Below are 27,978 nucleotides of genomic sequence, written 5' to 3'. Positions count from 1 at the left end.
AGGATGGATCTGCACCAAAGCACTGCCATCCCTTTCCTCGAGAAATGGTGTTTGGAGAAGTCACTGTCTGGCTTCAGGAGACATTATAATGTCAGGAAAAAACTGAAGTTAGTTCGAATCTTGGGCCTTCTCATGGGCCTAGTAGCCATTAGCACTGTCCCATTTTCAATCAGTGCCTTTTCTGAGACAGAGACACAGAGCACAGAAGAGGTTGTTGGTGCAAGTGGCCCCAGCGCGGCACACGGTCACCGTCAGAGAACTCTCTTAGATTTAAATGACAAGATTCTGGATTATACTCCACAGCCACCCCTTTCTCAGGAAGGCACGTCTGAGAACACTACAGATCACGCCCAAGGAGACTACCCAAGAGACATCTTCTCCCTCGAGGAGCGAAGAAAAGGCGCCATCATTCTGCACGTCATTGGAATGATCTACATGTTCATAGCCTTAGCCATTGTCTGCGATGAGTTCTTTGTCCCTTCTTTGACTGTCATCACTGAGAAATTGGGCATCTCTGACGATGTGGCTGGAGCCACCTTCATGGCTGCGGGGGGCTCAGCCCCAGAACTTTTCACATCTCTCATAGGGGTATTTATTGCTCACAGCAATGTTGGAATAGGCACAATCGTGGGCTCAGCAGTGTTCAACATCCTCTTTGTTATTGGCATGTGTGCTCTGTTTTCTAGAGAAATCTTAAACCTGACATGGTGGCCACTCTTTCGGGATGTGTCCTTCTACATCGTTGACTTGATCATGCTGATCATATTTTTCCTGGATAATGTTATCATGTGGTGGGAAAGCTTGCTTCTCTTAACAGCTTACTTCGGCTACGTGGTTTTCATGAAATTCAACGTCCAAGTAGAAAGATGGGTGAAGCAAATGATAAATCGCAATAAAGTCGTCAAGGTGACAGCACCAGAGACCCAAGCAAAGGTTGGTGGTGGCGGTTGTTTATTTAATGTTCTGAATAATTATGTTTTCGAGATCTGCCACTTTTTTTAATGGGATGGTGTTTGGGGCTAGTGTGGATAGCAGATTGCTTTGGGGCAGTGGGAAAACATAATTTGGGGATATTCTGGTGGTTATCTCCTAAGTTCTCAAGCTCCTGGCTTCAGAGTAAAACACTGATAAATATAGGTTATGTAAGTATCCCAGAGTGGACTCAACAGTTATTTACATCTGGAAGTAGGCATAATGATTTTGTGAGCCATTGAATTTTCACGGGAGAGTGTATGTATGTGTAGCTTAGCAAATTGCAGGTATTTTTTTTTAAGTAGGCACATGACAATGGTCAAGAATCATCTCTTTAAAGATGTTTAAGGAAGAAAGTTTGTTTGTGTCACTAGAGCTGTACCTTTAAGTCAGCAGCAGGGCCCAGAAGGACTGGTCATTGGAATGGTCACGGCCATTTTTCTTGATCCACATGATGATCTTCAGACCACTTGACCAGGAGCTGATGGAGATCCATGAGAGGGAGTCATTGCCAAGCCCTGCTGTCTGTCTCCATGGCTTGATGACCCATTTTGCATGCCATGATAAACATCAGCCAAGATCATTTTACAGTAGAATTTCAGGGAGTTTTCATGAGAAGAGTGGCCATTCTTCCACTTAGGTGGTGAGCAAATTGGTATAGCGCTGAGAATAAATTGATCTGCTAAAACGTAAAGTAATTTTTTTAAATAATGGATAAACAAAACCAATAAAATCTTATGTTAAGTATAGTAATGAAGTTCTGATTCATATCCTAACATTGGAATGTTGTCTCTGAATGTAATTTTAAACAGAAAACCAAAATACATATGCAGATTTTTCATACTAGCATCTGGGAAAAATCTCATGTATGCAAAAAACAGATGTTGAGTGGAGGGTGAGATATTTTATCAAAAAAATAAAAGATATTAACCTAGCATAATTCCTTTATGTTCAGGTTGGATGACCACCCATCATTTTTGTAGCAACCATGACATGGAAGCAAAAAAACCCCCAAACACCAGTAATATTGCTGTTTATTATGTGTAAAAGAAAAATGTTTTCTACTATATTTTTTTCTGACATTTCACTCAGTGTATGGTTGTTTGTTAGAAACTGTAGTAAAAAAAAAAAAAGTCATTTAGCAGTAGACATGGCAAGTAAGCATTCAGATGTTAGAACTGAATACATATCCTTGAGGGCATCGTTGGACCCCTCTCCCTGCTCTAATTTTGTAGCCAAAATGATGATCCCTCAAGCCTGATTGCTAGTTTGAGCAGTTCACATTAATAATCTATATGTTTATTTCAGTTAGAGTACTTAATAATTGCCAAGGGAAAGACATATTTTTTTTAGAGTCAAGGAAACAATTTGGTGTCTTATAAATATCCTGGGCACATCAAGGGTAAAAAGTCTTTTCGAGGGCTTAGTATATTTTTGTTTTGTTACACAACAGTGGAACTTCACTAACTTAATCATAGATTCTGCTGAAGGTTATACTGACAACATTTGTGATAAAGCAATTTGCAGAGCAATCTGATGGTGTATTTAAGATTTAGGGGGATTTTATATTCTGATTTGAGGAGGAGCTGATTTTGTGCATTTGGGAATAACTTTTTAAATACAGTTTACAGGCAATATTTAATCAATTGTAAACCATCCATTAAAGTAGCTCTGGCAGGATCTTTACCTACTACAGTAGGTGACTGTCATGTCAATTTTATGATATTTAAAAGTCAGCAGCTTAGGTTGACAATCCTTAACAGTAGTTATTCAAATCCATAATTTAGTGTTATGCTTAATATTGTGCAGTTTTTAAATTTGGAAGTTCTGGATTTACCTAATTAAAAAAGAAAGTAGATTAGATTCATGTCTATTTCTCCTGTTTCTTATTTTCCCCCCAAAATATGTTCATTGTATTATTTCCCTTGTTAGCACTGAATAGCTTTAATTTATTCCTTTTAATCGTTTTTATTTCTTTTGGCATTCAGTAACTAAATTGAACTATAAATTATCACAGGAATAGAATTTTTTTAAGCATAGCTATGTCTTGTTTGGTGTTCCTCAAAAATGCTAGAACACATTTTTAGGAGGAACAGTGTATAATGATAGGTGATTTCCTTCAGGAAATTTCACCTTGCCAGTTTCACTTTTGAAGTATTGTTGGGGGAAAAAAAATTTGTTTCAGCAGTTAGTCTTTATCATATGCCTGATTTCAGAATATTATGACCAAGCACTGAACATAATGTGTCCCAAAGAGGGATGAGTCCTTGAATGTGGCCATCTAGTTCTCTAACTGGCAGAGTAGATTTCTGACTACATACCCCACCATCCTACAGAAAGCAGTGCTTCTGATATCATCAAACCTTGCAGGAAAGAGACCCTAACCCAAGTGCAGCCCTCAACGAAGTCTTCATGGAGAGGAATGTGCTGTAGAAGAATTTAGGAAGCAAAATACTCAGCATGTTTTTGTGTTCGTCTTTGTACAACTATGGAGAATGGGAGCTTGGGAAACTAGAGGAAACATATTTTAGATGTTCTTGTACAAATCATCCGTGATTCTTGCTAAAAAATCATCACCTCTGCTGGGCTTTGGGCAGTGAACTGTTTTGGAAACTATTTGCTTCATAGACAAGTTGAAAATTCTAATTTGTTTCCATTATTGAGGATATATATCATGGGGCAATTGGGAAGCATGGAAAAATGTGAGCTGCGTTTTTTTTATAGTGACGGTAATAGTTTCTCATCTCATTTAATTTTTACACCCTGTGTGTGGTTTTTATTTGTCATTACTATTATTTCTTTTAGTGATAATAATATCCTTTTTAAAAAGTTGTGTGGTGTTGGGGCGCCTGGGTGGCTCAGTCATTAAGCGTCTGCCTTCGGCTCAGGTCATGATCCCAGGGTCCTGGGATCGAGCCCCACATCGGGCTCCCTGTTCGGCGGGAAGCCTGCTTCTCCCTCTCCCACCTCCCCTGCTTATGTTCCCTCTCTCGCTGTGTCTCTCTCTCTCAATAAATAAATAAAATCTTTAAAAAAAAATAAAAAAATAAAAAAATAAAAAGTTGTGTGGTGTCATGACAGGGTAAATAGATCTGGGGTTTTGACTCAGGGTAAAAAAAGATTTTGACCTCAGTGTGTAAACAGCCTGGTGATCTCAGAAGTTATATAAATTCTCTGAGCCTCGGTTTCCTAATTTGAACATGAAAATAGTAATGCCTACTTCATGGAGCTAGGAAAACTATTAAATGAAGAAATGAACGCTAAGCAGCTAACATGGTCCTTGGCAAATGTGGGTTGTTCAATAAATGTTAGTTCTTTTCCTTTTATCGTCTATTCTTAAATGAAAAGTGAGTCAAAATAAATTTTTTTTTAAGATTTATTTATTTACTTGAGAGAGAGAGCGTGCATGTGAGCGGGAGGAGGGGCGGAGGGAGAGGGAAAGAGAGACTCTCAAGCAAACTCCATGCTGAGCACAGAGCCTGATGTGGGGCTCCATCCCACAACCCTGAGACCATGACCTGAGCTGAAATCAAGAGTCCAACGCTCAACCAACTGAGCTACCCAAGCATCCCTAAAATACATTATTTTAAATTCAAGAATTTCACATTTTTAAAAACTGGAATTCATGCCAGTGAATCACTGAGTTAAGCAGATCATTGTCTCCCTTAGGGGCATAGGCTATTTGTCATAGTATGATATTTATAAGCCCTCGTTCACATACAGTGAATATATGCAGACCAGCTATTATCATAAACTCTAAGGAAACCTCCAAATGCATTTATTGTCCTGAAATTTTATTGTGTAGACTTTTGCTTGAAATAAGTAGGCCATTAACTGGGGTTAAGAAATATCGATGCTGAGCAGAGATTTTTGTTTTCAGGGTATTCTTATTTATAAATGATTGGGACTCTCTTCTAAAAACTTCTCCATGGCTGGTCAGGAATAACTGAATCCTGCAGGATGTGAAGCAGTGGAATCTCAGGGCATCCAGAGCATTTTACTGTGCTTCTGGCCTGGCTGCTGAAGGTCCCTTGATCTGTTCCGTGCTAGGCCGTCATTGGCCTAGAAAGCAGCTGTCCATGGTATTTAACTTCTTCTTAGATTTGGCATTATAATCTGACAGCAAGTCAGCCCAGTTCTAATGAAGGAATGGTCTAAATAAAGAGGCTTAAGACTGGATCGTTGAAGAGTAGGCTACTTAGTAATTTAGGTGTGCTTTGCTTTATTCGGTTTGTATGTTCCTGAAAAGTTGTTTGTAAATAGAGTTTTGTGGTTCAAATTGTTATTAATGTTCATGAGAAAAACAAAATTAAAACAATACTATAAATATTCCTCACAAGGTGAAGTCATTCTTTTAAGGTGCTAAACCATCAATAATTTTATCAGTACAAATGTGTAGGTCCAAGCTTGCTTATGGCACAGAAGATACTATATATTCAATTTTTGTTTCCCCTCCTAATAAATAAATGAGTAAAATGAATGTACAAACTTCAAGGAAGGTAAAGTAAGATCATCCTTCTAATAAATAAAAGGATAGGATTACTTCATAGACTTGGAAACTCTCTGTCCTCTCAAGAAAGAAAATTTAGGCGTTAAAATTCTTAACTGACTAGATGTCTGTGAATGTAGTATGTTTATCTAGGGATACAGAATGGTGCTCTTTTCCTTGCTTTGTTTCCTTCTACTTATATTAAAAGCAAACCCTTTGGTTACTGCATGTGATTCAGAGAGTGAAAAGGCATTTCAACAGACCCAGAAAGCCCAGCAGATTTTAATACACAAAAGTCAGATTAGCTGTGGCTTTTCATCCTTGCTTCTCTGATTTCTCCAGCAAGAGAGGACCTAAACTTTATGAATCCAGGCAATCTTGAGAGCAAGGATTTACCACCATTTCCCTTCCTTCCTCCCTTCTTCCTTTGTCTTTTTTTCCTACCCCCCCAATTCCTCTCTTCCCCTTTTCTTTCCTTTTCTCTGTCTGTCTCTCTTTCTGGTAGAACCAGATTATTTGTATTTTAACTTTAACAAGGAATGGGATTGCTATGTTAAACTGTTCTTTGGCTGGAGCGCCTGGGTGGCTCAGTTGTTAAGGTCTGCCTTCAGCTCAGGTCATGATCCCTGGGCCCTGGGATCGAGCCCCGCATCAAGCCCCACATCGAGCCCCTCATCGAGCCCTTCATCAAGCCCCGCATTGGGCTCCCTGCTCTGTGGGAAGCTTGCTTCTCCCTCTCCCACTAACCCTGCTTGTGTTCCCTCTCTCGCTGTGTCTCTCTGTCAAATAAATAAATAAAATCTTAAAAAAAAAAAAACCTGTTCTTTGGCTGTTGGGGAGGCAAGTACATCTTCAGTGTGGATGGTTTCATTTTTTCATTCTTTTATTTTCAACCTTCTTTTGTTTTAAATAAGTCCGTAGTAAGCAGAATATAGCAAGCAGAATATAGTAAGCAGAATATAGCTACATTTTGCTTAATTCAGTTTGACAATCATTATCTTTTAACTGGAAAGTTTAGTGTATTTACATTGATTGTCATTATTGTTACATTTGGATTCTTTCTATGATGCTATTTTATACTTTCTATCCATTCTGATCTTTCTGTTTCTTTTTTTTTTTTTGGAGAAGGAGGAGCATTGAATTTTTTTCCCTAAATTTCTTTTTCCCTTAATAGTGTGGGATTTATACACTCTATTTCTATTCTTTTAGTGTTGGCCCATAAATTTTAATATGTATAGCTAACTTAACATAGTATAGGTTAATTACACTCCTGACAAACAACCTAAAGACCTTAGAACATTTTAACCTTATCACCTCTCCCCTGCTATATATGATTTGAAGTCCATGATTTAAGTTCTACCTTCATGTTTTATAACAGCTTTATTGAGGTATAACTTCACTTTTTTAACCCTACAAATTAGACATTGTCATCATGTCATCAGTATTTTTAGATTTAACCATTTTTACCAGCTTTTCCCCTCCTCATTCTTTTCCCCATTTCAGACATTTTTCTATGAGTTTTTTTCCTCTACTGACTTACATTTTTTATAAGTTCCTTTAGCAAGAATCTGTTAATAGTAAATGCTCCTGTTTGTATTTGCTTAGAGATGTATTTCACTTTTAATCCTGAAAGACAGTGTGGGTAGAAAATTATTTTCTCATTTGACTTTGAAAATTATATTCCATTATCTCTGACTTCCATTTTTGCTGTTGAAAAAAACTGGTGTCAATGTAAATGTTGGTCCTTTGTGAGAAATCTGTCTTTTCTTTTTGACTACATTTAGGGTTTTCTCTTTGTTTCTGGTGGTTAGCATTTTCCTTATGCCATGTCAGGCATTGTTTTCTTACTTATTTATCCCCTACTTGTGTTTCAGTAGACTTCCTGAATTTGCAGATTGGTGTATTCCACCAGTTTCAACTCTACTTCATTCTTCCTATGGTCTTCTAGAATTCTGATTAAACAGATGCCCCATCTCAACCCATTCACCACATCTTGTAACTGCTCCTCTTTCTCGGTCTCTGTTCCTCATTCTGCTTCTTTCTTTATGTGAACCTCCTAGTTCCTAATTTTCTCTTCAATTTTGTCTAATCTGCTCTCAAGCTTATCCATTAAGTTTCTAATATTATTATAGTTTTCATTTCCAGAAGTTTTTTTGTGGCTCTTTCATATCTGTCAGGTTGACTTTCATTGTTTCTTATTCCTTAATCATTTATTGACTTATTTCATTAGAAATGTTAAATTCATTTCTATTTCATAATCAATATTCCTAGTGACAATATCCTTGCAGGTCTAGTGTTGCTGTTTTATTGATTCTCGATCATGTAGTTGCTTTCTTACATATGTAGTGAGTTAAAAACAAAACAAACAAACAAACAAAAACGTTGAATTCCTATTCCTTGGAACTTTACCCATGGGAAGTCATTGAGGCCTGGGTTTTAACTGTGTTCCTCTGAATAGGACTGTATTTGTTCTTCAGGGAAGTGCCTGATAGCACAACCAGACTGGCATCATTCTAACCTAAATGTTTGACTTTTTTTCTACCCAGGTAGTGTGAATTCAGACTCCAAACCATGTGAGTGAGCCAGTGGTAGAAATTCTTAAAGGAGACTCCTCTCTCTCTCTCTTTTTTTTCAATATCACTTAAAACCAAGACCAAAATAGGCACAGCCTACTGTTTCCCATTGCTAGGCAGGTTTTTTTTTCCCCCCTTGTTCACCTGCTAAGAGTATCAACCCTTCATTTTTAGCTTACTGGGAGTGGAGGTCTCTGAATTACCTCCTCCCTACTAGGCCCTTGTTGTAGCTTCTAAAAACCTAGTCTTTGGCCACTGGAGAATGGCAAGTACTTTGAGGGCAAAGCAATACAGACCCCCCTGGATTTGCTAACTTGGTGTTGTTGGTTCTAAGAAACCCTTGACTCCTCACTAACATAGTTAGATAATTTAAAAAAATATACAATATCCAACATTTTGGGGTATGATATACTGAGAATGGTTTCTCTGAATATTTGGTCCATTATATTGCCAGAAATATATGTTTCAGGCTATGGGTTTGTCAAAAGATAATGCATATAACAAGAGATACTGATACGGAATTTTAATTGAGTACTCTTAGAGTGTACTGAGAGTGTAGCCTAACAATCTCAGTAAAGCTTCTCATCAACAAAAATCCTACCAATGGCAAATTTTGAGTCAAATCTAAGAGGCAATTCTAACAGTTATTTGGGGCCACTTTAAATTTACCTTTTAAATAATATTTTTATCAGATACTGAAAGTAATATATTCATTGTACAGGATTATAAAAACACATCAAAATATAAAAAGATTTAAAAGAGCCCATCATCTCTTCATTGCACCATCCAAAAATAATTCTGCATATTCGCATGTATTCTTCCAGACTTTTCTCACATACACATATACACACATGTATATTCACATATATAAGTATTTAGATAAATTGGAATGATACTGGACATGCATAACCCTAAACTTGAGTGTATAACATTTTAGTTTTTTATTTATTTGAGAGAGAGAGAGGCACGTGCATAAGCAGGGGGAGAGGCAGATGGAGAAGCAGACTCCTCACTGAGTGGGGAAGCCCAACTCGGGGTTCCATCCCAGGACCCCGGAATCATGAACTGAGCTGAAGGCAGATGCTTAGCCAACTGAACTACACAAGTTCCCCACATTTTAGGTTTTTTTTTTTTAACTTGACTATGAGCATTTCCTCGTATCATTAAACATAATTCATTGTTTAGTATTATTGTAAAATAAAAAGTCATTTTTATATTATAAAATGTTGTAAATATATCACTACTATAAAAAAATGCTATAACAAATAGCCTTATACACACATTTCTGATTTCAGAGAAACAGAAATTCTGGATCAAAGTTTATGAGCTTTTTAAACGTTCTGTTATATTGTGACATACTTGGTAGTGTAGACTAGTATGATTTTTAATGTTTTTATGTTTTCACAGTGAAACATAACATTTCCGTGTTTTAATTTGCATTTCTTTGATTAATTGGGAGGTTGAGTATGGAAAAATATGTTTATTGAGAATTAATTTTTTAATAGGTTGCCAGTTTGCTGTATATCCTTTGTGTCATTTTTAAAGTTTTCTGTGATGACTCAAAGATCTCTTACAAGTATATGTTGAGAATCACAAACGTTGGCTTTCATCCCTCCCCATGATTTCCACACCCAGATAAAGCCAGGAGGTTTTTGTGTTTTTTGTTTTAAAGGATGAATTATTTTGAAGGAGGCCTTGTGACTCAGGAGTTGGGAGATGAAGTTCCCAGGGACTCGCCATGCAACCTTGGGTAGGGGGGAGTCTGTACCACCTAAGACCCTATTTTCTCATCTGGAAAATGGGAGACTTGACCTAGACGACCTAAAACGTTGCTTCCAGCTTATCATTTCTGTCCTTGGAAACTCTAGTGTATACTACATGGAGTACTCTAACTGTGTCAAAGTAATAACTTAATACATTTACCTAAAAGAGAAGACCAGACTCTAACCACACCCATACCACAAAACTGTTTCTAAATTGGCTTACCTGCGCTATTTTCACACAAACGACTTATTGGCTTGGCTTGGGCGTGTGGTGGGAGGTAGTTCTTCCAGTCACAAGAACGACTTGCATGGGAGAAAGTCGTTTAAAGTTTACGGCAGGATTCTAGACCTGCTCAGCATTTGTGGCTTCTAGCTGGGAGAACTCACCTTGGCAGCTGCATGTGCATCCCTGGGATGCTTGTCTCACAGTCAAGAGAAGAGAGAGGTCTCAAAACTGGTCATGTGCTTCATACAAGGTCCTTACTCCACCAACACCCTGAAATAGAGATCATCTCCACCTGTACGCCAGAAACCTGAGGGTCAGAAAACATAAGTGATTGCCTGAGGTCCCAATTGAGTGGTATTAAACGGCATTTGAACTTGGGTCTGACTCCTAAATGTCTGCTCCTTCTCCTGGTGCTTCTCACTAGACAGCTGGGGATAAACACAAAGCAAACCTCCAAATTAGATTCATATTACATATTAGGCTCCATTCAGTTAGTGACTTCCAAATATTTTTTACCGTGACCTCCACTAAGAAATCCATTTTCCATTCTAACCCATCATGTTACAGAGCATAGCACATGCTCTGTAACATAGGCTTACATACACATATAAAAATAAAATTTAAGTATGATGCATTTTTCATTGCTTAAATTTTCTATATTATCAAAAATACCACTTTCAACCCTCTAAAGTAATGTCATGACCCACGAATGAGTTGTCACCTGAGTTTTAAAAAATAGTATCATGTTAAGAAATTTCTCTTTTCGGGTGCCTGGGTGGCTCAGTTGGTTAAGCGACTGCCTTTGGCTCAGGTCATGATCCTGGAATCCCTGGATCGAGTCCCGCATCAGGCTCCCTGCTCGGCAGGGAGTCTGCTTCGTCCTCTGACCCTATCCCCTCTCATGTGTTCTCTCTTTCTCATTCTCTCTCTCTCAAATAAATAAAATCTTTAAAAAAAAAAAAAAGAAAAGAAATTTCTCTTTTCTCCTCTTCCTCCTTGCAGGGCTGCCCTGCAAAGCTGTGCTAGTTTACTGCAGAAGGGCATCTTTCTGATCGAGGGCATGAATAGGGACAGAAATTCAGACATCACTCTGCTGGATAAGCTGTGTGCATTGGTCTGGAACTGTGGTTGCCCAGACAAAGGGGTGCCTTTTCTTCATTCAACCAAAGTGCCCTTTGAACTGCTGGTGGCTTTGCCTCACACCCTCAACTTCTCCTTTTTATAATTGACTAGAGTTTCAGAGCTGTGAATCCACAGGGACCCTTATGTGGATGTAAATCCATGCTGATTTTCATGGTTGGGACTGTTTCAGCCACGTAAATCCATGCTGATTTTCGTGGTTGGGACGGTTTCAGCCATTAATCCACATGTTATCTTGGCTTCCTCTCCAAGCACACACACTGTCCGTGTTCAGCTGGGTCACTTCAGCCCTCTGACCAGTGCAGATTTCTGCAGAGTCCTAAAATGCCGGCATCTACCAAGTTGTGTCTTGCTCTCTGGCTCTGACATAGACTGATTGCAGGGGAAACAAGGGGCAGATCAAAGCATGATATGCTCCCTGAGCCTCGACTCATCCTTGTTTCCCAGTGAGCTTGTCATTGGGTGGAAAAGAAATGTGGATGAAACAGGGAGATGAAATCAGAGGAAAGCAGAACCTTGGCAAGAAGACCAAAGCTGCATTTCAATTAGGTTGGTTTCCTTTTTTTTCAAAGGCTGGATTTGTAAGCAAAATGATGCAAACATGGTTCCCGTGCTGGTAAAAGCTAGTGGGTTTGGAAAGGGTGTGGGCACCAGGCGGTAGTAAAGCCATGCTTACAGCTTTAAAGGATACACTCAGAATCCACATTGGCTGGAACCAAGCCTCGTGAGATGATGTCCTTTTCATCCCACACTGTGGTGGTCTAACCCCGGTCCAGGCACTTTCGCCCCAAACGTCTCCTCTTTGACAATAAATAAGCCAGTTTATCTCCTAGATCCCCACCAGTTCTGATAACTCCGTGCTTTTCTATTTCTTTTTTTAAGATTTTATTTATCCATTTGAGAGAGAGAGAGAGAGCAAATGAGTGGGCAGAGGGAGAGGGAGAAGCAGGCTCCTCACTGAGCAGGGAGCCCGACAACGGGGCTCGATTCGAGGATCACAACCCGAGCCCAAGGCCAGTGCTTAACCGACTGAGCCACCCAGGCGCCCCTGTGCTTCTTGATGAATGGGAAAGAAACAAGTATATGCCTGTAATTATGGACTGGCCAATAGAGGAGGTGATCAGGTAATGAAGCCCTGAACTTGCCTCCTTCCAAGGGCTTTTCCAATTAAGGAACCCAATTGGAGCGGATTAGTTCCTTTGGAGGGGTAATGAGGGCTTCTTTACCCATCCGTAGGAGCTTCCTGGAAAGGGCCGAGTTTCCCGTGCGTGGTAAGTCCCTTTCTCTCTTACTGTTTGATGGACGTTGAGCTGAGCAAGCAGGCTGCTCGTAGAAACACAGGTTTCACCTTTAGCAACCATCTTTCTCCCACTTAAAACTGCTCATCTGTTGCCCTAACCCCTCAAGTCGGCTGAGTTGGTTTCATTTTTCTATGCCACCTGATAGCAGTTAAATACATGTTGAACCACTTCTGTTATTTTAGGCCTGTGGTAGACCCGAGCATTGGTGTGTTCCAGAAACTTGGGACTTTGTTTTCTGAGATGAAGTATGACAGTGAAGGTTTAACACGATGGAATTATTATTTAAGTCTGGGATAGAGTGTGACCATCCTAGCTGGACAATCTTGGGCAAGTTACTTAACCTCTCTGGACTTACTTTACTTATCTATAAATTCGGAAAAATAATAGAATTTTCTTCATAGAGAGGCTGTGAATTTTGATGAGACTGCACAGGAAAAGTGCTTAGCAGAATACCGCCCCACCTGCCTACCCAAAGATGCCCTACTTCTGGCCTCTTTTCCTCTGAGTCCCTTCCCTGCGCTACTAGCCTGCTGTCCCTAAGTCCAGTGTCTGTACCCACACTCCCAGCTCCCCAGCGTGTTTTCCTCCTGTCATTTCAGGACCTTGCCGCCATGCCTCCCATGCAGCCATATGAAGGGGCAGTTGCCCCAACTAATCCCTAACTAATAGCCAAATCCTTGGTGTTCGGACTTGAACCTGCTTTCCCTCTGTTCTTGCAGAGGATTAAGAGAGGAGCAGTTTCCCTATCTATGAAACTGAACCTCACTCAGCTGTGAAAATCTCCTGAGCCCTCCTGTCACTGCCCTATAAATGCATTTACTCTTTTCTTATGTGCACCATCAATATTTCATCTTAGCTTGTCATGTCTCCATCCGGTCACGGCTATACCTGATGTTGGTTTGTCAGCATCTGTGTTTTCTGTCTTGGATTTAGTCACTGCCCTGACTCAGGGACTAACCAATCCCATTTGTAGTATTTGTTCCCAGGCTCATAGGTAAGAGTGCAAAGGGCACCTAATGCCCTGTGAGAGATGTTGGGAATGGTAGTGATGAGTGTTTGTGATAAAAAGTCTGGGTCTGGAAAAAAAAAAATTGTACCATGAATGGCTTATGTATTAAAGTCAAGTGGCAAACAACAAATTTCCAACTTAGGAAATAGCACTTATTTGAAATTCCCCAGTCCCCTTAAGTTGCAAGTATGGGTATCAGGATGGGTAAGGGCCCCCAGTTCTAAAAGTCAGATCACTCCAGCTGTAGCTTTAAGAAGCTTTTTTTTTTTGAGATATAATTGATTATAGAATTTATAAATAAATAAAATATTTATTTATTATATAGAATTCTAATTTACCATCGGATTTACCCTAAGTGTACAATTCAGTGGTTCTTAGTATATTCACAGAATTGTAAAACCAGCATCACTATGTAATTTTAGAACATTTTCATCACCCCCAAAAAAGAAACCCTATGCCTATTAGTAGTGATTCCTCCTTTTCTCTCTCCCCATAGATTAGTAGCCACCAATCTACTTTCTGTTGTTTTAGATTTGTCTGTTCTGGACATTTCATAGAAATGGAATCATGTGATATGTGGCCTTTGGTGTCTGACTTCTTTCACTTAGCATACTGTTTTTGAGGTTCATCCATGTTGTAGCCTTTTTATGGCTGAATATTCCCCCGCACAGCTAGACCACATTTTGCTTATTCATTCATCAGTTTATGAACACTGAGTTTATTTACACGTGGGGGGTCATCATGAATAATGTTGCTATGAACGTTTACGTACAAGTTTTTTGTGGATGTATGTTTTCAGTTCTCTTTGGTCTATACTTAGGAGTGGAATTGCTGGGTCATATGTTCACTCTATGTTTAACATTTTCAGGAACTGCTAAACTGTTTTCCAAAGTAGCCGCACCATTTTGCATGCCTACCAGCAATGCAATGTATGTTCCAATTTCTCTTTGCCAGCTATTATGTCTTTTTGATTATACCCATCCTAGTGGATGTGAAATAGTACCTTATTATGATTTTGATTTGCATTTCCTTGAAGGATGATGATGTTGAACATCTTTTCATGAGCTTATCAGCCATTTGTATGTCTTTTCTGGAGAAATGTCTATTCAAATATTTTGCCCCTTTAAAACTGGGTTATTTGCCTTATCGTTGAGTTTAAGAGTTCTTCATGTATTCTGGATACAAGTCCCTTACCATATATATGATTTGCAAATATTTTCTCCTATTGTGTGGGTTGTTAAGGAATGTGCTCCATAGATGGGGCAACTCCTGGACTGGGGACCCTTGGATCTCCAAGCTATTCTACCCAGACTTATATCTAGAGTGATTTGGGTCCCTTGGGTCCAACCTTAAAGCTGCCTCTTCCATTGAGTTGGTCTTGAGAAAAGATTGATCCCCTTGAAGTTAAGGACTGGAGGAGGATTCGAGCTTGTGTGGGGTCCAGGGCTTCCTGATTATGGAGATCGTGAGAATGTGTGAGTCTCCTTGAACGTTGGTCCCCAGATGTTTGTGGTCTGCTGGCTGCCTCACCCCTCCTTACCTACTCCTGACTCTTCTCTGTATTATCTAAGAGAGTTTCTTGTCATCAAATCCCCTTCCCTACATCTTACCCAGAAGCCCTGTCAGGAAAGCAGTTGGGCCACAGGCCTTCACTTCCAGATGAGAGGCTAGTCCATTATACCATCTGGACCTTGGCACTTAGCTTTACGTATCTTGGTTGTGGGCCAGTCCTGTCCATTTCCCCCTCTCCCCTCAATATAAACCTTCCCACTCCAGGCTCTAGGAACATTTGCCTTCATCTTAAACAAAATTTTGTAAGTGTATGGAGCAGCATACCGTAAATAATAACAATATGGTAATGATCTTAAATCCATCATTGTCTACCATGAGCAGTAATTGGATGAACCTGATTAATGAGCATGCTCTGAGAATAAAGAGAACTTCTCCAAGCAATCATGCTTGGTACAAAAATGCACAATTGTTTCAAAGCTCCAGCAGTTTCCAAGGGGCTTAGGAAACATCTTCTTTCTTGCTTCTAGCTTGTTTAAGCTACACAGTGACTGGTGGCATGGTGGATGGAGTTTTGTGGCCCTGAACAAGAGGCTGATTTATTTAAATAGGTTCAGATGCGCCAGGCTGCTCTCTTGATGCTTATTTTGAAGGACCGTTACAAATCTGCTGTTTTCGGCTGCCTTTTATTTTAAGTCCAATTAAGTGGCTAGCCTCAAATAGCTCTGACCTTGAAAGTCTAAATGAAGGTGAGGTGGGAGAACAGGCTCAGGAAGCATATGTTTTGGCATGTTAGCACTCTGCAAGTCATACACACTTAAGGAAAATAAATAGAACAAGACAAGATAACGTTGTGCTTTAGGAGGAAGAAGTAGCACCACATGCTTCACTGGTGGATAATCATAAACTGTGCTAAAAATGAATCCAACTCTATCTCACTTCACTGGGGCTCTGGGAGACAGGCCCCAAATGCGTGGTAATGTCAGTGACATTCAGCGCATCGTCACCTTGGATCGGTATGTCTGCTGTATGTCAGTGCTGAGCTATGCTCTCAGCCGTCCCGGCGCATGATTTCTATTATTTATTTGTAGTAAAACAGCGCTTAGAGTACCATACCACCATTTCAGTTTCTTGCAAATGTGGATCACAGGAAGACCCTTCTGTAGTTGAATAGCTCATTTTAAGAATATTATCAGCATGGGGTCTCTTATTAAGATTCTTAAAGTCTTAGAGTTGGGTTATAGAGGTTTACAGATTTTTTTTTTAGCCATCTTTACAAAAATAATATGAAGTATTTTGTGATGTGCTGTGAGATGCTCTTTGCTCTTCCTACCCTTAACGTCACAAGTCTAGGGGCAAAAATGCTTGTTCAGGAATTTCACTGACTCCCTGAATGGCTGTTCTGAAACAGTTTTGGTTTCTGTACCCCTATTTTAAAATATATTTTTTAAAGATTTTATTTATTTATTTGACAAAGAGAGACACTGCGAGAGAGGGAACACAAGCAGGGGGAGTGGGAGAGGGAGGAGGGAAGCAGGCTTCGCGCTGAGCGGGGAGCCCGATGCAGGGCTCCATCCCACGACTCTGGGATTACGACCTGAGCCGAAGGCAGACGCTTAACGACTGAGCCACCCAGGCACCCCTATTTTAAAATATTTTTGTGTTCTTACTACCTCATTAAATGCTCCAACATTTCATGAGTTACATATGTGTCTATCTGTCCCCGGTTTTCTACATCAAGAAATGGGGGCAGATGGCTTTCCCCTTGTCTCGTGGGATAGTGCTATAATTAACAAGGTGATAGGAATGGATCACTGTCTGTCTGAGCCCACAGGCGGATGGGACTGCAGACACAAAGAGACAGTGGCAGGCACTGAATGAGAATACTAGGACATAGGACCAGAAGGATTTTGAGCACATTTTCCTGTAAGGTTCACATACATTGTCTTTATGGAAAGGACCACTCTAAGGTGAATATCCTGAAAAATTGCTCACATAGTCATCTTGGGAGAATAATAAACCACTGTCTGGCAGTCTATATTTGCGGATTGTAATCTCATAAACTTCCATTTTTCTGGAAGTCCTGTGTCTGGATGATCAGAGCAGAACCAAGATCCAAGGCCAAGAGGACTTTTGAGAGCCAAATAGATGCCAGAAGATGAGTGCTCTAAATTTCAGGCCCTTAATTGTGCAACAACTGCATAAGGCTCTTTATAAGATTCTTTTGATATGTCTTCCCATAGACAAAATTCAAACAAGTTAGGTTGTCTGGCTTCCCAGCGCATAAGGAAATTAGAAGCAACCAACATCATCTTTATGGGTCAGGGGAGACTCCTCTGTCCATGCACACAGATAGCCAGGCCTGCCACTGACCTATTCACTGTCTTTAAGCAGATTTTAAAAGGCTCCCTGCTCTGACCAGACCAATTAGAAAAGGCATAACTCCACTCCTCCCCTAGCTATAGACAGCTTTATAGGTGCGGGATGTGATGAGCAGAAGGCATCTTTGTGCAGAGAGAAAGGTGCCATCTCCTCGAGGTGGGCAAATACAGTGCCCACCAGGACTCACGTCTTGGCGCGAAACACAGGCTTTGCTCACCCCCCAGCCGTACACCTCAGGGCAGTGCACACGTACAAAGGCACACACATCTGCAGATACACGTCACATCAGAAAGACAGCCAATGGCAACAAGAATCTGAAACCTGTAAGACGGCACAAAGATATGTCTGGGGTAAGTGCAGGTTCAAACCAGAGTACTGCATCTTTTTATGGTACCGGCAGGCATGAAAGTCATATAATAATTAATGTTGATAATCCCACAGAAGCACTGAGAGAGTCTGAATTCTGTTGAGTGTAGCTTGTGTCGATGGTACTATAGAGTGGGAGCTCAGTGACCCCCATGTTCATGTAAATGGTGCCATGGTCCAGGTGGATGATGATGGTGGCCTGGCCAGGTTGGTAACAACAGAGGCAGTGAGAGGTGGCCAAATTCTGGACATTTCTTGAAGGCAGAGCCAAGAGCATTTGCTGATGGATCAGGTACAGGGCGTGACAGATAAAGAAAGAAAGGCAGGGTGATGCCAAGATTTGGGGCCTGAGTAACGGGAAGAGTGGAATTGCCATTAACTGAGATGGGGAAGACTTCAGGAGGAGCAGGTCTCAGGTGGAAGACAGGGGCTCCATTTTCAGTTGCAGTTTTGAGACCTAAATGGTTAAGTTTAACATCGAAACAGGGAAGTCGAGTAGGCAGTTAGAGGTGCTCCTGGAATTCAGATTAGAAATACAAGTTCAAAAATCCTGAGACTCTCGGTAGCGCGTAAAGCCAAGGGACTGAATAAAATCCCCCGCGAGTGAGCCTAGACGAAGACGTGAAGAGGCCAAAGGCCTGAGTCCTGAGGTTTCCAGCATGGGGATGGGAGGGAAAGGAGGAGGAGGGGGTAGAGGAGCTGGAGAAGAGGCAGCTATGGAGGAAGGAAGAACACCTGCAGAATGAGGAAGTCGGGTGCAGAAAGTATCTCAAGACAAGAGAGTGATTATGTCAGGTGGTCACCTGGTAGGACGAGGACAGAGAATGAGATCTATTTAGCAGTAAGGAGGTCCTTGGTGACTTGCTGAGACCAGTTTTGATGGAGTGGGTCTGGGAAATGGGAGCATGGGAATTAGAGATAGGTGTACAGGCAAACAGACGGGGGACAAGCTGGGAGAAGATGTAGGGCCAGGAGATGTTTTTCAGGTGGGAAGAACCCTAGCACATGGGCGAAGTCATGGGCATGACACAGGCAAGTGAGAAGATTCAATGAAGCTAAGAGGGGAGAGTTGCGGGAGCAGCGCCTCCTTGAGTAAGTGGGGAAAGGGAGGGGAGATCCTGGGCCAAACATGTTGCTTGGGGTGAGCAGCACTAAGTAAGAGGTCCGCCGAGGAACTGCAAGGCTGCGGGGAACAGGCAAACATGTTCTAAGACTTGTGCAAGGTCTCTCTTTGTTTCTCTTTTCTCAACGGATTTCCGAAATCTGATTGAAAAATGCTTTGATGAGTAATCAAATCTGCCGATCACAGCAACATTCAATAAAATCAGGTTGTGTGGTTCAGATTGAATTACAGAAATCTGTACTCCTTGGGAAGCCAAGAAGCAGAGTGATAAACATTAACCTGTCTTCTTTTAAAAGACCGCATTATTTTTTTTTGACCACAGGATGTAGCAGGGTGCTTACGTGTAGTTCAGTGGGCCTACTGGGTGGTGTTCTCACTCTCTTGGGAGCCCCAGGTAGGCCAGGACATGGTTTCCCATAGAAATGTAGAAGTCGGTTGAAATACAAGCTTCTTTAGGGCAGGAATTTATTTTGCTCACACGTGAGTCCTTAGAAGAGTGCCTGGCAAATAGCAAATGCTCAGTAAACAATTATTGAATGAATGATCAAGGCCAAACCAAGGGCAACCAAAGTACTTTTTTACTGAAAAGGGTAGTTACCAATGATTTTAAGTGATCTGTTTCTACACGCTCAATTTTTCATCATTCAAGTGAGAGTGTCCATATGCCTACATTGCTGCCTTTTTTCCCTCCAAACGCTTTATTCTTCAGAACTGGCTGAAGACTATTGCTTATAGCTCTGTTTTTATGGGATAATTTCAGAGGCTTTTAATCCATAAAGTCACTTTGCTGTCAAAAAGCTGGCAGAATCTCTGTGCAGAATGAAAATCTGCTCCCTGATCTTATCAGGTCCAATCTCATTATGAAATGGTTATGGAGATCATAGCGTTTAATGGGTACAATGCTGGGTACCATCTGTTGGTGAGTTGGACACCTACACTGATCAACCAGATATGGTTGTGGAATTTCAGAACAAGGTCCTCTGATACTTAAGTGATGCCGACTTGCTACCATATGGCAGGCCTGATAAGAATTGGAAGCTAAGTAGAAGGGCTACACTTTGTATTCCCGGCCTAGGTGCCTTTGGTCTTTCATTTGATTTTCTTTGTAAACAGTAGGATCTCTGAGTAAGCTAATTGTTCTTTATTTCCCTTTGCTTGGCAAGATGAGTGTCTTCACAAAAATCAATAGGCTGCCTACTGATTGCGGGGCAGTCTTGCCACAAAACAACTGTGCAAGCATTTTTTTGCAGTCAGTCCCAGAAGCCTCAGAGGAAAGGTAAGTTGCAGTGTGGGGTAAGCTATGGAGTCAAGGAGAACAGATGATTTTATATTAGTAGAAGAGAAGGGTATTTTAGCTCCAGCTTGTCCAGTTAGCAGGAATGATTGACAGACACTAGTGATTAGTAGGGAGGAAAACAACTTTCTTGAGGTATTGGGTTGCCATGCTCTTTAAGGGGGAGTCATCTTCCTTACTAAAAACAAACCAAATCTCACAAGGGTCTCCCCTCCCCTTGGGCCCCCTCATGGGCACAAGGCAATCCCACTGAATGACCTTTAAGATGTACAGCACTCCTATGGGACTTTCTGGTTCCAAGAGCCAACAGAAGGAAACCATGCTCTCTTGTTCTTTTTGAGCAAGTAGAATTTATTTTCCAAATAATGTTAGAGTCTAACTCTTAGGTTTGTTTGTTTTTTTAATTAAAGACCTAATGGACACAAACAAGGGAAGGTGAGAATTCCGTATGAAATGGTCCCAATTGCAAAGTGCAGTACAACGTTCTGACCCTGCCAACAGGTTATTGGTGGTTGTTCCTTCCCTCTCTCTTCCAGAGGAGGGCTCAAGTAGTAATCATGTGGACAAGCAAATGATGATGGGAACTGGGACTCATGGGCCCTTTCTGTGTTTGTCTTCTTCACCAACTTGGTTCAGGCAAAAGTATGGACTTTGTGTCCGTTGGTGGGTCATAGGCTATTTTCTTTCATGCTCTGGAAACTGGCTCTTCCTGTTTGACATTGAAATGATTCAGTGGTAGAATCTCTTAACTTTCCATGTTGGTTTGTCTGGATCATTGTCAAGATCTTTAGTGGGTTGTTGTGATTTTAGAAGCCTAGGAAATCCCATTGGCCTATTAGGGTATTTGAGCTTTGCTTTTTCCTCAAGCCATTTTTTTTAGAGGCAGGGAGGAGCAGAGGGAGAGGGAAAGAGAGAATATCAAGCAGGCTCCATGCCCAGCACAGAGCCTGAATTGGGATTTGATCTCACAACCCTGAGTTCATGACCTGAGTTGAAATCAAGAGTCAGACACTTAACCTACTGAGCCACCCAGGTGCCCCCCCTCCCCCGTGCACCATTTTTTAACTACCAAGGGGATATTTCTGTTTTACATCTTTGCCAACAAATAAAATAATAACCTTTTCCAATTTTAAGTGGGTATTCCTTAAAACAAGAAGAGGAAGGAAGAGGAGAAGGAAAATAAAAGAAATTACTTTACATTTTTTTCTATCCTTCTTTGCAACCAAATTTATGAACCAGTGAAGTCTTCTAAGGATTGATCATTTTTTAAGATCCTGCTGTGTTTAGCTTTATCTAAAACTCTCAAATGTGGGGCGCCTGGGTGGCTCAGTCGTTAAGCATCTGCCTTCGGCTCGGGTCGTGATCCCGGGGTCCTGGGATCGAGCCCCACGTCGGGCTCCCTGCTCGGCGGGAAGCCTGCTTCTCGCTCTCCCACTCCCCCTGCTTGTGTTCCCTCTCTCGCTGTGTCTCTCTCTGTCAAATAAATAAATAAAATCTTTAAAAAAAATAAAATAAAACTCTCAAATGTATCAAACACATGGTGTGCTAAATGTAGGACAGGCCCCATGCTCGGCACGTTGGGTACAGAGATAAAGATGGAGCCTTGCCTTCCCAGAATTGACACTGTCATCATTTGGCCAATCAGTTGTTTCAATTGTAAGTGGGCAGATTGACTCTGGAATTTTGAGGTCAGCATTTCTGTTGTTAAGAGGCTGTAGCAGAAGCCTGGAGCATGGATTCCAAGCTCTAGTTTTATACATTTCTGGTGCCATAGACTTCTCCCCACAAAATCTTCTCTAAGCCTGAGCATTTGCTGGGAGGACTACAGCAACATGGTATTTTTCTGAGTAAAGTGACCAAGCTTATGCCAAGACCTCTTTCAAAGAACCCCATCTGAAATAGAATCAGATACCATCTGGTTTTCTAGTTCCAGAATAATCTGGAAGGCTTCTGGCTTCTGGAACGCTACTGTAATCTTTAGTGCCTCCCAAAGGTGAGTTAGTTGTCACATAATAACATGATTGCCAAGCAGAGTCATGCTGTACCCAGACTTTTGACCTACAGAAATTGCAAGACAATAAATGGATGCTGTTTTAAGTTTCAGAATTTGTGGCAATTTGTTAGACAGCAATAAAGAAGTAAGGCACCCATGATAACAACACTGTATAAAAAGCTATCCAGGGGAGCCCGGGTGGCGCAGTCAGTAGAGCGTCCTGCTCTTGGTTTTGGCTCAGGTTGTGATCTCAGGGTCATGAGCTCAACCCCATATCAGGCTTCACACTCAAAGCATAGAGGCTTAAGACTCTCTCTCTACCCCCCTCCCTCTGCCCCTTCCCCACCTGAGCATGCACACATTCTTTCTCTCTCTAAAATAAATAAATAAATCTTCAAAAATGAAAACAAAAAAGCTATGCAAAAATGTTGGAATACCAATAGCTAAGCTTTGAGTATTTTCAAAGAATCACCATAGAATATTAAAGCTCATGATTCTCCTTTTCTTGGAGTCCCTCTGGAATTGTTTTCTTTTTCTCTTGGTTTCTATAGTTAAAAAAAATGACAACAATAACAAAAAACTCCTCTGCAGAAAGACACATTCATTTGTTTATGGATTCGTGCATCAAATATTTATTACGTATCAACTATGTATGTGCCTGGTGCTCAGTTGGGCATTTGGAAGTAAAGTCTGACTAGTGCATGGTCATTGTGCACCAGGAGCTCAGACAAGAAAGTAGATCATTGCATCCAGTTTGGATGCTCACGCTTGAAGATTATGGCTGATTACACAGGGCACTGGAAGCAGGTGGCATTTACCTTGGTGAATTTGCCATGCTCAGGAGCCTGGTTGTCAGCCCAGTGGGCTCATAAACCTGATTGTGATGGTGCATTGCAAAGGGATTGTCTCTCAGAGGTGGACTCGTATTGCCCAAGCTCATTATGACTGCTGTCTATTAATACAAATCCAATTAGAGCCCATTAAAATACAATGAGAGCTACATCTCTAAAACCAAACGGAAAGCTCAAATCAGAAAATCAGTGCCTTATTATCCCCCAGTAGGCAAGTACATGGAAAACAAAATTATAATAATCAGAGTGACAATCTATTAATTTGCAATGAGGAATTAAACTGTCAAGTTGACTGATCTGACCAACACATTGGCTCTGCAGAGATAACAAAATGTGAAGCCAGATCATGGCATCATGATGGATTTAAGAAGTGTTGCTTTGCTAAAATGCTTGACAGACTCTCACCACAGTCAGGATGACCTTACACTTGCTCAGCCAAGATTTCCTCTACCCTTGAGAGCCCTTGGACAGGCCTGGACAACTCTGTCTCATGTGATGCTTCCTGCTCTTTGCTGTGCTTCCGAAACACATGGCCACCTGTTCATAACCCAGCACATAACACAGTACAATATAGATAATTATGTTTCCAGGTAATCAGTTAGAAGTAGTTTTCAGTTCTCCTTCTTTAAGTTTATTCCTTGATTGGAATTTGGGATATTCCTATGCTCTTTACTCCCATGTTATACACGGTCCCTTTGGGTTTGTATTCACAGAGGGCTAATCAATACAATATGATAAGTTCTATAACAGAAGTGTACAGAGGGCCCCCATGGGAACTTGGGATAAAAAGAAACATTTATTGAATTCCTTCTAGGGACCTAGTACTGTGGCCAGCTTTCTACATGTATTACTCATGTAATCCATAATAACCCCTTCATGTGGGAACTGGACATTAAGAAACTTGCCCTGTAATTACAAAGTGAGTAAGAGACAGGACCAGGGTTAAAAACCAGGCCATGTGAGCCCAAGACTATGTTCTCAACTGCTGTGCTTCCTTTGGTCTTTTAGTCGTCTCACTCACCCTGAAGGATGGAGAAGTGTGTCAGCCTCGGCTCTGTTGCAGAAATTGGAAACCACCCTATTGTTTTTTTGTTTTTTTAAAGATTATTTATTTATTTATTTGACAGAGAGAGAGAGATCACAAGTAGGCAGACAGGCAGGTAGGCAGAGGGAGAGGGAGAAGCAGCGATGCAGAGCTCGATCCCAGGACACTGGGATCATGACCTGACCCGAAGGTAGATGCTTAACCAACTGAGCCACCCAGGCGCCCCATTGTTTTAAAGAGAGCAAGGGTTTTAACATAGGAGCAGAGTGCTTGCAAAATCACTGGGAGGGCTGGGTCTCCAGGTGTGACTCCAGAACCACACAGTAGGCCTGGCCTGCCCCAAAGAGATACTGCTTCTGCCTCCATCAGGAAGGGCAGGAATCAGGAAGCTGCCCCTGGGACTGTTGTGTCTGGAACAAGCCACCAGTGCTCTGCCTCTCGGCATTATGATCCTCGTCACTAAACACCACAGGCTAATAAGAGAAATCCTCTCTGTGATTGCCAAGGGAAAGAGCAGAAGTAGCAGAAGCAGAGCGTGTATCTCACTTTCCCTTCCTAAATCGAGTTTGAGAGTCTCCAATCAACTAAACCTCCATGAACCCTACACCACAGCCACAAGGGAGGCTGGGACATGTCGTTGCCAGATTGATCAACCTCTGCAGTTCAGGAAGGCATACCAGGAGGAAGGTGGGCCAGATGCTGAGCACCAGACCTGTGTCACTGAGGAGTCCCACACTCAGAGGTGGACATGCCCGAGGTCATACAGTGAGTGATAGGTGGACTGGGTGCTCTCACAGAATGGGTCACACTCTAAGCTCTGTGTTCACATTCCTCTCCATGGCCTAACTCCACCCAGTTGGGAAAGGAGCATTTCCAGAGACAACTTCATGGAGAAATTGAATCTCGAAAGAGGGGTGGACTGGATCCTGGGAAGGCAGTGGGTAGGGTAGGGCCTGCAGGGGCAGGGGCATCCTCCCTCTTCCTCTGGTACAGAGGTTGTGACCCCTTCTTCAGAGTCTCTGAGGAATCGATACAGTGGCTTACCTCCATGAAAGTGAAATAGTGAGCGTTCTTACCTCCATAATGTAATTTAAATTGTTAGGGTTGTGGAAAAGTTTGGGGCCTTTAGTTTTTCCTTTATTTGGTTTTTTGAAGGGTATGTCTCTTGCATGCGTGTTCAAATATATGATTTAATAATTTACATACCTTTCCTGCTAGAAAGACTGCTTGGTTCTCTCAAAGAAGCTTGGTGGTTGACGTAGGTGGGAGATTCTGGCAGATGTCGATTGTGGGAGGCAGAGGAGGCTTGTGGGGTACATCTCCTGCCCCTGCAGTGACAGAGAGAAGTCTGGGGAGACTGAGTCACTCTCCCCATCTAATCCACAGTCAGATGCTATAGGATCCCTGTCCGGTCCTCAGTTTGGTTTTCTACTAGTGCATACCTGTGGTGGGACAGTAGTTTTGAAGGAATATCTTATTCTAAATAGGTGACTGAGTAAGCAAATACTGAGCTTGGTGGAAAAAAATGAGAACATACCAAAACAAAGAAGTACTAAAAGGTCTTTGAAACTTGGAGGTTCGGATATTACAGTTCACAGTGGTGTAATCTAATTCATTCCTTAGAAGTTAGAGGTGAACATTATATTATGGGAAGATGGCAGTTTAAAAATAAAGATTGGTTGTGTGCCAGTCTGACTGATAAGCACCCAATTGCACAGGAAATGGACAAACTATTTGGGGATGTTCATAGTTGAGGGTCATTAATTTTTTTCCCATGTTTTTAGCTCTGCTCATCAGCACTTAGAACTCTCCAGAATAAGAGCCATCTCTGTTCTTAAAAGCTTTATTGATTGTCAACCCAGATAAAATTCAGGGTTTCAAAAATGCTGGGACTTTGGGGGGGGCGGTGCGCGACCGGTTGAGAGATGTGGTTAGATGAGAAATGACTCAGCTGTGTGTTCCTCTCCTCTCTGTCTGCTGAGTCAGGGGAGCTGTTGGTGATCTGAGGCCATCAAAGGGGGCCTTTTGTGTCTCCATACGAGGCTCTTCAGCCAGCCGGAGCATGCAAAGAAAAGGATCTGATAAAGAGGGAGTCTAGATCTAAATCCTGCTCCTGGTACCTGAGGGATCCGGGGACTCCCTCTTTGGAAGCTGTCACTTAGGAATCCTGGCATTTCCATTTTTCATACCTCTGACATTTGTCCTTATTCTGTCTGCTAATACATATAGAGAATTTTGAGCATAGTGTAGCAGTTAGGAGCTTAGACTCTGGTGTCAGATTGCCTTGGTTCAAAATCTGGCTTGGCCACATATTATCTGTATGACCTTGGGGAAGTCACTTAATTTCTCTGTTCCTCCATTTCCTCATCTGTGAAATGGGCATGATAATAGTACCCACTTCCTAGGACTGTTGTGAGGATTAGGTAAATAGATTACTTACACACATACACCCTCTATAAAAACCAGCTATTATTGTTGGTGTGGATTCTTTGTTTCTTCCTCCCCACAACCCTATGAGGTAGATCTTTAGTAAGACTATTAAACATAGGTAGAAATCGAGGCTCTGTGAGTTTAAGGAGTTTGCTCAAAGTGACAGAACTTACAAGGGGTTGAGCCAGGGTCCAAATGCCCAGGACTGAGTGACTGCAGAGCCTGTGCTAAAAGGCATCTTCATTCGCCATGAAGATCGCGTTTAACTCTGGAAGAGACAAGATGTTCTTTATTCAGCCACAAGGAATCCTTTGCTCACTAGGAGGCAGCTTTAACCTCTCGGTTTCTGGGTTTCTCCTTCATGTTATGAACCCCGTCTTTGTCCCACGTTTGATTCCTACTAACATTTCTGAAGTCACGCACCTCTCCTAGGTCTTTTCTGTCTGCCAAAAAAAATCGCCTGCCCTCTTATCCCCATCCTGGATCAAGGCCTCATTCTTTCTGCACCTAGTTTCTCTAGGTTTTGTTCTTCCTCGTTTCTTCCCTGGGAAGCAGCTAGTGCCGACGTCACATAACCAAATACCTGTCAGGCTCTCATCAAATGAACAGTTTTAAGGTCAAATTCTGCCTTCTGACAGCTTTTCGACTACAGAGAAAGTGGTTAGCACATTGCACATTCTAATTTTGGCAAAGGAATGATTTCTTTGCAGAGAAGCTGCTGGTGCACAGAGAGGAACAGGACCGGTCCTGGCTTTGGAGCAGATTAGGCGGAATCATAGTGCATGTGCTCAGAAATGTCTAATTCAGTCACTTCCTTCCCTCATGGCCTGGTAAAGTGCTCTCTCAGGTTGGAAGGGAGCTGTCTGCATCCCCCTTCCCACTCCTGATCTAAAGTCATGCACGTACTAAAGAAAGAACTGTGGTCCTCTCTGCAATTCTGGGGAAGGATGCAGAGCAACATGTCGGGTGGGCCCGGCACTTCACTCATCTATAGGAGTCTAATGCTTGATGGGAGACTTAGGGGCATGCTGGCAGAGCCATGGAACTCTCAGTGGCCAGTGTCTGGGTCCCTTTTCCCCCTAAAAATCGTCCGACTCCTCTCTCCCCAACATTGGTCGCATTTTCTTCAGATGAAGCGAGTAGCTCGGTGATGCTCAAAGCTGGCTGCACATTAGAATCAACTGGGAAGTTTGAATAAGCTCCTCCAGGTCCCAGGACATCAGAGATTCTGATTCAATGGTTCCTGAGTGGGCATGAGCATCAGTATTCCTAGAAGGTTTCCCAGGTGCTTCTGCTTCGCAGCTGAGTTGAAGCCGCCAGTGAACAAGCCATGGCACATCGGCCAGCCCTTGACATCTTTGTTTCTTCTACCAAATAGAGATAACAATAGTATTGGTCCCATAGGGTTGTTGACAGGATTAAAGGGTTAAAATACATAAAGAGCCCCGGAATGAAGGCAGGCACAATGTGCTATGTGGGCACAGACTAGGGAACCAGAGAAACCTCTCTCCA

At 41.8% G+C, this 27,978-nt stretch overlaps 1 protein-coding gene across 2 annotated transcripts in view; it reads left to right on the top strand.

Moving 5' to 3' along the window:
* Nucleotides 1–3: 3 nt before the first annotated feature.
* The window catches only part of SLC24A2 (solute carrier family 24 member 2), a 244,830-nt gene continuing 216,855 nt past the window's right edge, over nt 4–27,978 (top strand). For both annotated transcript variants that reach the window (XM_021682423.1, XM_021682422.1), the window contains exon 1: nt 4–933. In XM_021682423.1, the coding sequence (XP_021538098.1) occupies nt 4–933 (930 nt within the window). The remainder of the gene's footprint in view (nt 934–27,978) is intronic.

Source organism: Neomonachus schauinslandi, chromosome 13 (genome assembly GCF_002201575.2).
Source record: "Neomonachus schauinslandi chromosome 13, ASM220157v2, whole genome shotgun sequence".
In the NCBI taxonomy this organism is placed as follows: domain Eukaryota; kingdom Metazoa; phylum Chordata; class Mammalia; order Carnivora; family Phocidae; genus Neomonachus; species Neomonachus schauinslandi.
This window is presented reverse-complemented; position numbering and strand designations above follow the sequence as displayed.